Source organism: Papilio machaon, chromosome 3, assembly GCF_912999745.1.
Source record: "Papilio machaon chromosome 3, ilPapMach1.1, whole genome shotgun sequence".
In the NCBI taxonomy this organism is placed as follows: domain Eukaryota; kingdom Metazoa; phylum Arthropoda; class Insecta; order Lepidoptera; family Papilionidae; genus Papilio; species Papilio machaon.
Genome location: NC_059988.1, coordinates 4,427,676 through 4,440,196, shown reverse-complemented (window position 1 = coordinate 4,440,196; position 12,521 = coordinate 4,427,676). Strand labels below are relative to the sequence as shown.

Here is a 12,521-nt window from a genome sequence, read left to right as displayed (position 1 = left end):
TGCATTAAAACAATTCGATGAAACTCGATAGATTACTCAATTATTATATTACATAGATCAAAAGTTAAAATAAATTAAAATAAGTTAATAAATGAAATTTCTTTTTTTAACGATTGCATAATCCATTGTATTTATTTGTTGAATATAACTACAGCATATATTTAATAAGATATTTAACTAAAATGTTGAATGTTGATATTCACCTTGTAACAATATGGAAGGTATTGTATAGTGTACACCGCATACAACGACATTACGCCCGTGGTAATGACACTAAAGTTTCCTGCGCTCATGCGGCTATTGTCTTCTTAATTATAGACAATAAGCACACGCTCTTAGATCTGAAATTGTTCTCGGAGGATAGAGAACAAGCGTGCAACTTCCTCCAAATACAATTATGAAACTAGTAATTGTTTGTACTAACATGTGAACCATTACATATAAGTGAAGATCAATGGTCCGTACCATAAAAATACTCTCGTACGGTGATACAGAAGTTAGAAACAGGTTTTACTCGTGAAAGCAATCGTTATCCACCAACCTTATTTAAGTTAATGTTGTAAAAATGTGTGTATATCATCTGGAAGCACGGCAGTGCCCCTGCCAAGTCAAGCAAAAAAATAAACTTTAATATTTCAAACTGGTCAAATATACTACGTACAATTGTTACATGATCTAACTTGTCTAGATATAGCGTAGCGTAGCGTAACAATCTCTATTGGTTACATTTGAAGTGGCGCCAGTGATAGAGAAATTGAGAAGTTAAAGTTTATCGTGGTATCGATATATTATACGGAGAGATAATTATCACATAAATAAGAAAGTAATTAGATTGGATGGCTATAAAGGTAGAGGAAGTCCGAAGAAAGTATGGATGGATTATGGAATATGCGTAAAATGGGGGTGAATTCAGATATGACGGCTAAAAGAAATGCATGGAAAAGTAGTACATACTTTGTCGACCCACCGTACAGACAAGGGCAGGTTGATGATGGTTACGTTTATAACAATGTTACTAGTTTTATTAAGTATCATATTTATGTATAACACACTCTTACGTTATTTCGCTGCTTTGTTATATAACAAGTTTTATATGAAATAAGTTTGTTGCTCACAAAGGGTTTTTTACCTGCACTTTGCAGCTTTCTCTAAACAACCTTTGAAATGTTTTTCCAAGAAAGTGGAGGTAAGGCACGTACTTAGCCGTGGGAGAGACATTAAATAATGGAGTCCGGCGAAGTGTGTGTCACTTGCAATGACAAATATTGTTCACAGAAACGTATTTAACCTCTAATTAATGACGTAACTGTGAAAGATTTAAGTATATTTTGAAAATACAGGTTAAGATAGGTTATTAGTAGATTATACTTAGTTGGAAGTGATGTCAGTTAGGTGTTATAATCTATTTTTTTATATATTTTTTACGTAAAAACTTTCTTGCTAACTTTTTAAAAACTATTAAGAATTGTTATGTTTCCAATAATAATAATAATAATAGTAGTTTAAGAATATACATTTTGTTCGTATTATTTTTGTTTAACGGCTAGAATAGTTTAATAAATATAAGGCATTGTTTTCTTAATATAAAGACATAATATGTTGTTTTCATATATAAACTGCTCGTAATAAAGCCATAATATAAAAGTAACATTTCAGAAAGACTAATGTTCTAACCGGGCTTAAATTCGGGTCTTTAAATGTGTACAAATTCGGTCATGGAAATTTTATGGTAATTAGCTATTTTCGAATAAATAACGGACATAAAAGTTTTACCGTTAGACACATACATACTAATTTCACTTATACTTTTCTACAGATAATAAGTAGATTGAAATAAATATAAGGTATTTTTTTGTATTATTGACTATCGTCTTCGGCCCTTGGTATACTAAACTAGACTACGCAAATATCCGATACTTGAGTCATGAGTGTCGCGTAGCGCGAGGTCTGTACACTCAATACTGTATCGTCGATACGAGTTATCTATTCCACTGGGTTTCTTTCTTTTCTTATAGATATACTTTATATTCTTAAGAAAATTAACTTATTATCTACAAATTTTCAACAAATATAAGCCTTTTTGTCTACGAATAATTTAATGAAGACTTTGAAATGTAAATTCATTAAATAAGCAGCTTCTAAATAAATTTATTTCTATCAGAATTAAGTATTAAGACTATAAAATAATACGTACTTGTTGATGTTTTATTGATACAAGTGTATTTTTTTACTTTTTTCGGTATGATCGATAAATTGTTCAAAGGTTGCCGACAATCGTGACCGGTTCCGGTTATCCTTAGCTAAGGCCTCATAGCTCTGAGAATTACTTTCACTACATGACCTCCAGTTAAATCAAATGAAATAAAGTATTGACCATAAATACTCATTACTTTATCATTGATGATTTTAGTTATGTTAGTGCTATAAAGGTATCATCGATAAAACAATTTTTTCAACGTTTTTGTTAAACATTACCGCTTCAGTAGTTCCAATTTATGTCAGAGTGTATTATACTCGTCGATGTAACGAATATTTCCGTTTGTCGGCGCAACACTCAGATATTACGCAATGCAAATGGTTACAGAAGTACACTGTTACATTATTTACGATCATATAGTTTGTATTACTTTAGAAGCGGAGATTTTTAGATGATAGGTTTACAAAAACTCACTAAATGCGGTATTACAAGATACAAATGAAGTAGTACTACAAAAATTACAACAAATGTTGTTTTATTCTATTTGTAAAAGGATAAATTGAAGAAAAATTCCCTAAACCAGTGGTTTTTTAACTACGAAACTTTTGACAAGCGGCGTATTTAACGGATTGATTCTAGTTTTGGTTATTCTAGGGCATAGAATAACACCGATTATTTGAAATTCTTTTCTAGAGTCCCTCTTTCAGATAAATACGTAATATTAAACTTCCGACATATTTCTCTTCTGAAAACTTATAGTAGTCTTCCAGTTTTTATTAATCATGATAAGTACCTATTTTGCATCTTCCAGAAAGGCTTCGGAGCCCACTTTTGAGAAACTCTGACCTACACCACCTTAACGAGAGATTATGTCCTTGATACTTGATGCAATAAGATCTAATAATTAGAAGCAAATACATGTAGTTAAATTATGTATAAATCTATAATTGTACAAGATGATAATGCAGACAAAGCGTGTTTTGGGAACGATTTATAATAATGATGAAAATAACGCAGGTTGAGTCTAAACGACGGATCTAAGGTCAACTTTATTTGTACTCAACGATTAACAATTGAATGGGTAAGAAACACAACGTGAAGATTATTGTTACGATCAAATCTTTCGATTGTTTCAAGTCCGCCATTGTCTAAATGGATACGACAATTCAAGGTTAAACATTTTCACACGACCGATGTTCTAGACTATAATTTTAAAAAATGTTTTGGCTATACATTATTAATGGCTCAAATATATCCTACCAAAATAGCCTACAGTGCAAAAAATGTCTTATTTAGTTTGATATTGGTGATCTCTATATTTAAGTTGAATGTCTAAGTTGTATCCAATTATATTAAGCAATTGGTAAATTTTAAAAAATTTAAAGGGAAACAAATCGTAAAAAACGTTACACAAGATATTGCTTCCTTTAAGTTTGTACATAAAGGAAATAACTTAGATTCCATTCCCTTACATAGATTTGACGTATATAAAATAATGTATATAAAAAAAGTTGTTTTTATACAAGTAAATGAAATATAATTATACCGTTTGGTTGGATTAGATTAAGACGAATGAATGAATTAAATGCTAAAATAAATGGCAGTTTTACAACTCGTTTATTCTGTAGTTTGGAAAGCTGACGCAATGCAGTTTTTAACCTGTTTCTTGCAGGTGTTGTACGTGAGTTTATAACTGCTCTCGTACGAGTATCGCATGCTTGCATTTACTGAGAATTAAAAAAAAACTTGCAGTTGTTACATCCGTTGTTTTCTTTTAATTGCAACATGATCACCAATAATGAGTACAATTAAAATGTTTATTTTTATACACAATTAGCTTCTCCAGACGCTAGCTCTAAGCTATATTCGTTCTCGATCTGTTAATTTTTGACGAGCTAGTTTCAAATTCAATAACGAGTTGTGATGACTGACACGAACTGAAACGAACGGTGCGTAGTCAAAATAACATTTAATGGAAAATTTTATAATTATTGTACAACAATACCTATTGAAAAACTGTTTTCAAAATTCAGAATTAATATCAAGTAAAATAATTAGTGCATCGTTTAATAAAAACCACATAAAAATAGTTACTGAGTCGCAACTTGATCTATGTAGTTCCCCGGTGTTATCCGATGCCCGCGAGAAACCTTGTAGTTTAAGTAAGTTTCTATAATACGTCTTTAAACAAATACGAGTGTAAACCGGCTTGTTTTTCCTGCCTTATGGATTTATGTAATAAGAAAGTTTACGTTTTCTCACATGTTTGAAGTTATGAGCTTGTATGTGCAAGTTAATTATACTTGATTTCTATATTAAATTATATATTAGCTAACAAATGGCTTGTAAAATTCTTTACGAAAAAGATTCAGTCAATATTCGAGATAACTTTTAACATATATGACTAATCAGAATTAAAATATTAAATCTAAATATATTTGCAATAAAATCGAAAGTGATGTAGATTTATTGATGTAATATTTTTTATAGCTTTTAGTTATCTAATGAAAGCCGAGTGAGATTCAAACTGAGAATTGCCCAGCTTCACTTTAATGTATTAGTAATGTTATGACGTAACAGCTAGTATAGTCGTGTTATTAGGAATCGCGTTTCATGTTGCATTTTTTGCTGTATCGCTCCCCGGTCACGCAACAACAGATGAAACGAACAATATTGAAGATATATGCTGTAAAAAGTTTATATCCGTTATGATATTCGAAGTTTATTCAAAAATGGTGGTCGATAACCTTAAACCGTCTGAGGGGTTTTGTTATCAATATTTACCATAAACATAATGGGGAGAGAGTCCTTACAAAAGAGTTCAACGAACGTCACGGCTTTGTTCGTAGGCGGTGATGCGAAACAATGGCTTGTATCCAGGATGTTCTCGTCTATGTCTGTTTATTAAAACTAAAAACTTAAGTATAACTTAAACTTATAAGCGTGTCATTATAGTTATCTAGGAAAAGTATGATTTTGTTAACTTTTACATGCAGTTTATTTTGACTATCTAAAGTTAACAAATCCTGTTGTTAAAGTTACATTATTAGTAATAAACGAGTTAAAATGTAATGTTTATTCTGAATAGAGAACATTTAGCCCCGTTAATTAATTCAAGTTGTGGGTAGTTATTACACATAACTAGGCAGTCGTTTGACATTCCAATCGTAGGAGGTAGGAGCAATTTACATAATTATCATTATGATCAATACCTGCCTACGATACTAAAGCAATGTCAAGTGCTATATTAAATACATTAGCTACCGCTATTAAATAATTATAGAGATAGAACACACTTAGTGGCTATATCGATGTCGGCCTTTAAAATTTGTATACTCAATGAAACTTATTAAAGCTTTGAGTCGAACACATCGATAAATAAAGGTCATGACGTGTCTCATACATATAACAGAAATGAAGAGAGGCGGATGCGTGAATTCTATATGCAAATACACTTACTTATCGAGGGCGAGCGGACCTGACAGAGGTACGGGCTAGTTCCCTCGGCGACAGCTATCTAGGGCACTGTACTGACGTATGTCGCAAAGAAATCACAACAACAACACTTTCAGAAGCACACACTGCACCATAAAAGTAATATCGTTCCGAGAACGGGCACGGTACGGCTCAACTATTCTTGTCAGACAAAAGAACAGAGAGACAATTAATAAACGGTTATTATTTTGGTACGTATGCGGAAGAAAACGCGACGAAATTGCATTTTGGAGGCTCAGAGGCGTCGCCTCGTTCGAATGCGAGTGCGACTCAAATGTCAGCGACGGTGCTCAGGCGCTCGCTCGCCCGCGCCCAGCCGTGTGACGTCACTCTGGTATTCAAAATGGCGGCTTGGAATTCGAGAGCCTACATGCAGACGGTATTAGCGGTTAGTGTTGTGCTAATAGACCTCTCTCAGGAGACTTAAATGTAGGCATGGGGTTCGCATAAATGTCTGTTGTACTTTTAATTATAAAATTCAATTAAAAAAGGTAAGCTACATCCGACTTCGTTAGATATTGTCACTCAATATTTGTTTATATGAATAAAAAACAACAAAAGATTTGATCGACGTAAAAGTCAATGGAACAGCAGTTGACATTTAAAATTGATGAATTTTATAATAAATTTATAGTAAAACCACTACTGACAGTCTAACGTTCACTCATATGCTACTCCGTAAGAGCGTAAATACATTTTTTCCATTTCACCTCTGTCTTAAGATTACGAGTTAATCGGTTGTTGTCGCTTTTGGTTATAGACGAGACTTGTTACCAAATCACCGCCAAATTTTGCATATTTTTGTGAAAATTATACCAACATTATGTTCAATACACATTAATTTGAGGTAAAAATAAATGCAATATTAACTCTAGGCAATAAACTGTTTACATTGACGCTTAGTTATTGTTCGATAATGAAATAATATTCTCATCAAAAACTGACCTATTTCGAAATATTATGATTTAATAATTCAAATAAACTGAAATTACTTTCAATATTTCTAGTAATAATGTATAGAAAAGCTTTATCATTTATATTGTTAACGTTATTGATAAAATAAGTAAATCATGGTGGAAAATGTTATTTGCATATTTTAGAGTCAAGCTAAATCAATCGATGATACAGTCCAACAAGAAGTCTGCGTTTTGCAATTTTTAATATTACTAAAAGAAGACTAAACACGTTTTTAGTTTTAATTGGAAATATCAAATCCTGTTTTAGTCTAAACAAGCTGGCATTGTTAGAAGCACGGGTGTGTCATTTGGACAAGGTCGGGGTATAAATTGTAATGTATTTTTGTATGGACCAGACGTCCCACTCCTTTGTCTGTGGATTGCTATTGTAACGTCTAATGATATATATCATTAATGACTTGATATAAATTTTGACTGGCAAACTTTTAGGAACCGATGACATCATCGGTGTATGCTTGAATTATTTTGTCGTGATCTGAATATGTTTGATTACGATATTATTGATTGATAAGGCTTAAACCGCTTATCCTAAAATGTCAAACGATGAAAGCATTACCATCGCTTCAATAAATACGTGCCATTGGTGATAATAAACTGTCAAAAACCGGGGTAGAAAAGGATGCCTACTTAATATAGCTTTTATTTAACATAGTTATTCAAATTATATTTTATTTAATTCGAGACTTAAAAAGTAAAACATTTGTTGTAGAATTTAAACTAAAAATAGATTGCGTTAAATGCAAGCAACATTTAACTGAAGACAAAGCCCTAATGTTTGTCACAGGTTGTAATTAGAAATAATGAAAGCTAACGTGTCAGTAAAGCGTCGAGAACGTAGCTTTAACACTTTCTTGCCGCTCTGATGCCGCAATGACAATTTCTTTTTAGAGAACAGTTGTAATAGCACCGAATTGTACGGTTCGTGGAAACACGTCACAAAACGCTTTCTACGTAATAGTCAAAATGTGCTCGAATTTAGGTTTGTATTTTTTTCTATTGTTTTTATGCATAGAATATAGTAGAAATAGTGCATAATATTACAACACAGTCTTTAATAAATGTATAATTATTAAGTGGTAGTAAATTGTTATGTGGCGTGAGCTTTTGAGTTTCGACGTTTTTCTATGATAACACGAAAATAGAGAAAATCCACTTGCTAATAAATTTTCCAGCTATCTGATAGCATGTTAGTAATGGTGGTTACCGAACTTGAAGACCTATTCGGGAAAGAAATAGGCGTAATAGGTGCGTAAGGAGTAATAGGTAGATCAATCAAAGCAATTCAAATAAACATTTAAATATTTTAGTATGTATTGTTTGAAGACATTTTTTTATCTATACAGAAGACAGGCGTCAAGTGGAAGCAATTCTGCGTTTTGTCTGATGAGTGTCCGTGTCCCCTACCCACCCTTTTCTGATAAGAATGTAATGGGAAGGGGAATCGGATTTGGAAGTGTACGCATAGGAAGGGGTTATATCCTCTTTCTGTGCGTTCCTCCTTCGTTGATTAAAGATAGGTCACGCATCTGCAATCGCAGATATCTATGGATAACGTTTGCTTCGCTATTTTGGCGAATTCAGATGGCCACTTGATCGTTTCCCACCTTATAATATAAAAAAATATCTTGCGTCCAGCAAAATAATTTCGATAGTTGCTGTTGTAAATCATTTTCATTTGGCTCGCTCCAATTGTGTAAACAGCTAGTTTGCTCGCCGCAATTTCGAATGTCTAATTTTAATTGTGGCGAAAGCTGCGGTGAGTTTACTCGACACAAATGTGTTTTTAACTGGAGGGTTAACCATAATTATCTTTGTTTTGTAATCAGAAATTAGGTTTGAATTTTTTTTATACCTTTTCTCATAATTACTGTCCTTAATCCTACTAATATTACTCTTGAAAATTTATAAATGTATAGATGACTGGAGATGGATTTACGGATGGAGAGATCGATGAGTTCATCAACGGTTTGATGGATGTAAAATCATATATTAATAGGTAATTGATTCGGTAAATTATTCAATTGATAAATCAACAAATAAATCGATGGACAGATGGAAGTATATGATAATATTGACCCGGATTTCCTCAATAAATCGATCGGCACATCGTTTACTTGATAGACTTGTTAATCGACTATCGGTTCAATGATTTAACTCATCTCATCGATAACAATTAGTACTCATTTTATCTTAACTATTTTTATTAGAGTAGTACAACAGTCAATGAATTATAAAGAAATGAATTGTCATGTCGCAATGATTGTTCAATCAGAACAAATTGAAATAACGTCGAACATAGATTGACTTTATGAGAGCGAGGCGCGGAAGAATCATTTCGCTGCGTTTGTCGTTCTACTATTTCATTGTGTTCTCTTTGTTTTTCGAATGGCGCGTGTCGTGCAATATCGTAGGTAACGGTTTAAAGCGAATTACATCAGTGCTATGTTGCACTGTGGAATGTAATCGGAAAACATAGTGCAGATGATACAAAATCGCTGTTAGTTTTCTTAGATAATGTACAAATAATGTCTCACGACTCTTCCTTATTGAAATATTTATTCACCAAAGCCGCGAAAAAAGTGCATACAATGCTCACATCCAATGATTGTAGTATTTCCTTTCTGAAAAATCCATAGTAGTCCATATTCTTTTAACCAATGATCATTAGAAACGCAGATGCAGACTTCGTACAGAAGTCTGTTTTTGACATTTAAGTATTACAAAGCTTTAATTGCTACATACCTTTAACGTGTTCCCCATTGAAGGTGACGCGGACGGAGTGTGGGTGTAGTATGCGTGGGGTGAACGAAGCCACATAGCGCTGACCTCCCAGTGCTCTCACGGAACTTGCGACTAGAGTTCCATTGCCACTGGATACTTCTAGCTCTAGCTCACCAGGTCCTGCTGAGCCGCCATCAACTGTTTTTAGATTAGAAACAAAGTAAGTTACTAAGTTTTACGGCGACACATGATTGTAGGTCACAATATAATTATTATACGTAGAACTTCTATTATTATTTTTTCTTTTTTTATATAATATGAATACTAATATGTGAAATATTTTTTTTCAATAGAGTTCATAGTCACACTATATTTATTTTGTCTAGAAAACCTTTTACATACTCACCTATAAATTCTACAGGTCTACCGACAATTCCTTTGAAGGTCGGTTTAATTATTATTCCTTTGGCACCTTTATTGTTTTCCCTTTGATCTAATCTGTAACAAGACAAAAAACTTATCTTTATCAGTAGAAGCGAAGTTTAAGAAAATGGCAGAAAAATAATTAATTAACTCGAAAGTGTTTCGAAATTGGCTATTTCTACTAAGCAATTAGAAATAATTTACTATAGGAAAAATGTATTTAAAGTATTATTAATAATTACTGTGATTCTAGATAGTTAGAAGACCTATTATTTTTACAATATAATTAAAATTCATTATTTACTTTATTCTAAGTAAGTCTACACAATGTCAATCTTTAACATAAGTCTACGTTTGTTTAAATAATATAACCGCCGATGGTCATAAAAAATTCTTCATAACTATTAAATTACTACACCATGAAATAAAACACAAAAGATAAAATAAAAGACAAAATTCGCAACCGTCTGTACTCGGTAAGGGCGAGCAAAAACTCCCAGAGGCAGGTACAGAGTACGGATTGGAAAATTTATAGCGTCCAGACAACACGTCCGTACCGCTACACAGCTCTGTATTTTATAGAATGCTCTAGTTATTTCATTTTTAGAACAATTTTCAATCACATAAATTACTCACATTTTTTAAAATAATATGAAAGATAATTCAATTTTACGAACAGTCTAAATAAGATTCGATACATTATTTATTTCTTTCATTTTCATTTTTCACTTACAATAATATTTATAATAGTCTTAAATATTATTATAGACACAATACTTAATAACTAACACATAAAAACTTAAGTATTAATATAAACATTTGGCTGTTAAAATCAGTTAATACCAGAGTAATATTTAACTTTATTACTCTGATGGATACTTGAATCAATTGCTTGAAAAATAATAATGCATGAAGACGCAACGTGTATATTTCCCTTTTTTTGTTGTCAACAGTTGCGTTCTTTTTTTGGTAAGTAATTAGCAGAATACATTAGTGTACATATTTGTGTATAGTAGACAAGATATGACCTAGAAGATAGTGTAGTCATTCTTAGAGGTCACTGCACAATGGAGAAAAATTACAATAGCCTGGATGATCGCATCACTGATTCATATCGAGAGATCCGACAATAGCTTGCTTGTTAAATGGCTGGCGTTAGTGGAAATACAATTCCACACCCATCTATAATATCAGACGATCTTGACGACGGGCATTTAATTGTGTTTATACCTGTTTTTAAATTATGTATTAAGAACTCTTGAAACATTAGAAATTATGCATTTAGAACTATACTTATATTGCCTGTTTATAATTCGATCAAAATTGAGCTTTAAATTCTTAAAATCTGTAACTTTATGTGTATTTTTTAGTATTAATTAATAACATTTACCTGAAACGAGCATGCGCGGCATCCGTTTCAGTGAGGGCCCCCCCGGTAGGGTCGCGGGGGGGCCTATTGGATAAAAAAGACTGCTCCTGTTGTTGCTTCTCCTCCGCCGCGCTGTATGAGGAGTCGCGTACCACATACGAGCTCTCGCGCACCTCGCGCTTGTACTCTTGCTGCGACCACAAAACATTTTTAATCTGAGTTATAACAATGCCCCAACTGAAGCGAATACGTACGAACCATACCTTTCTCAAGGCAACTCCGGACACTCTTGGCGATCTTGTACAATTTTACAAATAAGAAAACTATCAAAGTAGAAGTAATAAAAGTAAATTATCATATTGCAGTTTTTTATTATTTGTGTTATGTTGTTATTAGCAAATCTAAGTTACACTACCTAACTGACTGATAACTGTATTCGTGTGTCTTAAATTGATTGAGTGAAAAGCATGTAGTTGCAATGACAAACTTAATAAACTAACGACGGCTTAGAATGTTAGAGGACCGTAACAGAATACTGACTAATGGGCGAGGCGGTGAGGGTAACTTCGTCTTTGTGAAACTTGTATGCAAGTCGAAAGTAAAGTACGGAACAAGATGACATCAATAATCACCACAGTTCGTGACTTTCCCAACAAGTTACATTTGTAATAAATTTGATGGAAAACCAGCACGATAGCTGTATCGTTACACTGTCTTAAATTAAAAAGATAAAGTTCTGGAAAGTGAGGTATGTATAAATTTTATGAAATTATTTATATTTTCACCGGTGAAAGAAAACATCGTGATGCAACCTGCACATATGCGAAGAAAATGAAAAGTATGTGTAAAGTGAACCAACCCACACTGGGCCAGCGTGGTTGAATCAGTGCGGACGTGTACTGAGCTGATGATGATTAAATTTTAAATCGAGGGGTGAAAGGCTATCATATATATAGTGAAAGGGAATCAGAAAAAATCCCTGATTCTGAAAATATATATGAGTCAATATCGCAAAAAATGTCGCTTAAAACAAATAGCCTTTCACCCCTCGATATCATTAATGTACTTGGATACAGAAGCATGCACTTTAACGTGTATTAAAGTAGAAACTGCATGTTAATAAGGGTTGTAAAGTGAATTCGTGTTTAGAATGCAGATACAAAAGTCGCGGCTGATTGCTATGAGGCGAGTGGAAAGAAGTTAATTAGTAAATTGTGTAGACAGACCCTCTATTGTTCTGAAACTAGTCGGTGCCGACACCGACATAATTATACGTGAGCATATTTTTATTTAGTTTATAATAATATATAACCAAAGTTTAAACAATTTGTTTGTGTAC

At 32.8% G+C, this 12,521-nt stretch overlaps 1 protein-coding gene across 1 annotated transcript in view; it reads right to left on the bottom strand.

The window, feature by feature from the left end:
• The window catches only part of LOC106712396 (filamin-C), a 54,636-nt gene that overhangs the window by 22,796 nt on the left and 19,319 nt on the right, over positions 1-12,521 (bottom strand). The window contains exons 18-20 of the mRNA XM_014504945.2: positions 11,204-11,373; positions 9,797-9,888; positions 9,412-9,588 (exon numbers count right to left, since the gene is read on the bottom strand). Of these exons, the coding sequence (XP_014360431.2) occupies positions 9,412-9,588; positions 9,797-9,888; positions 11,204-11,373 (439 nt within the window). The remainder of the gene's footprint in view (positions 1-9,411; positions 9,589-9,796; positions 9,889-11,203; positions 11,374-12,521) is intronic.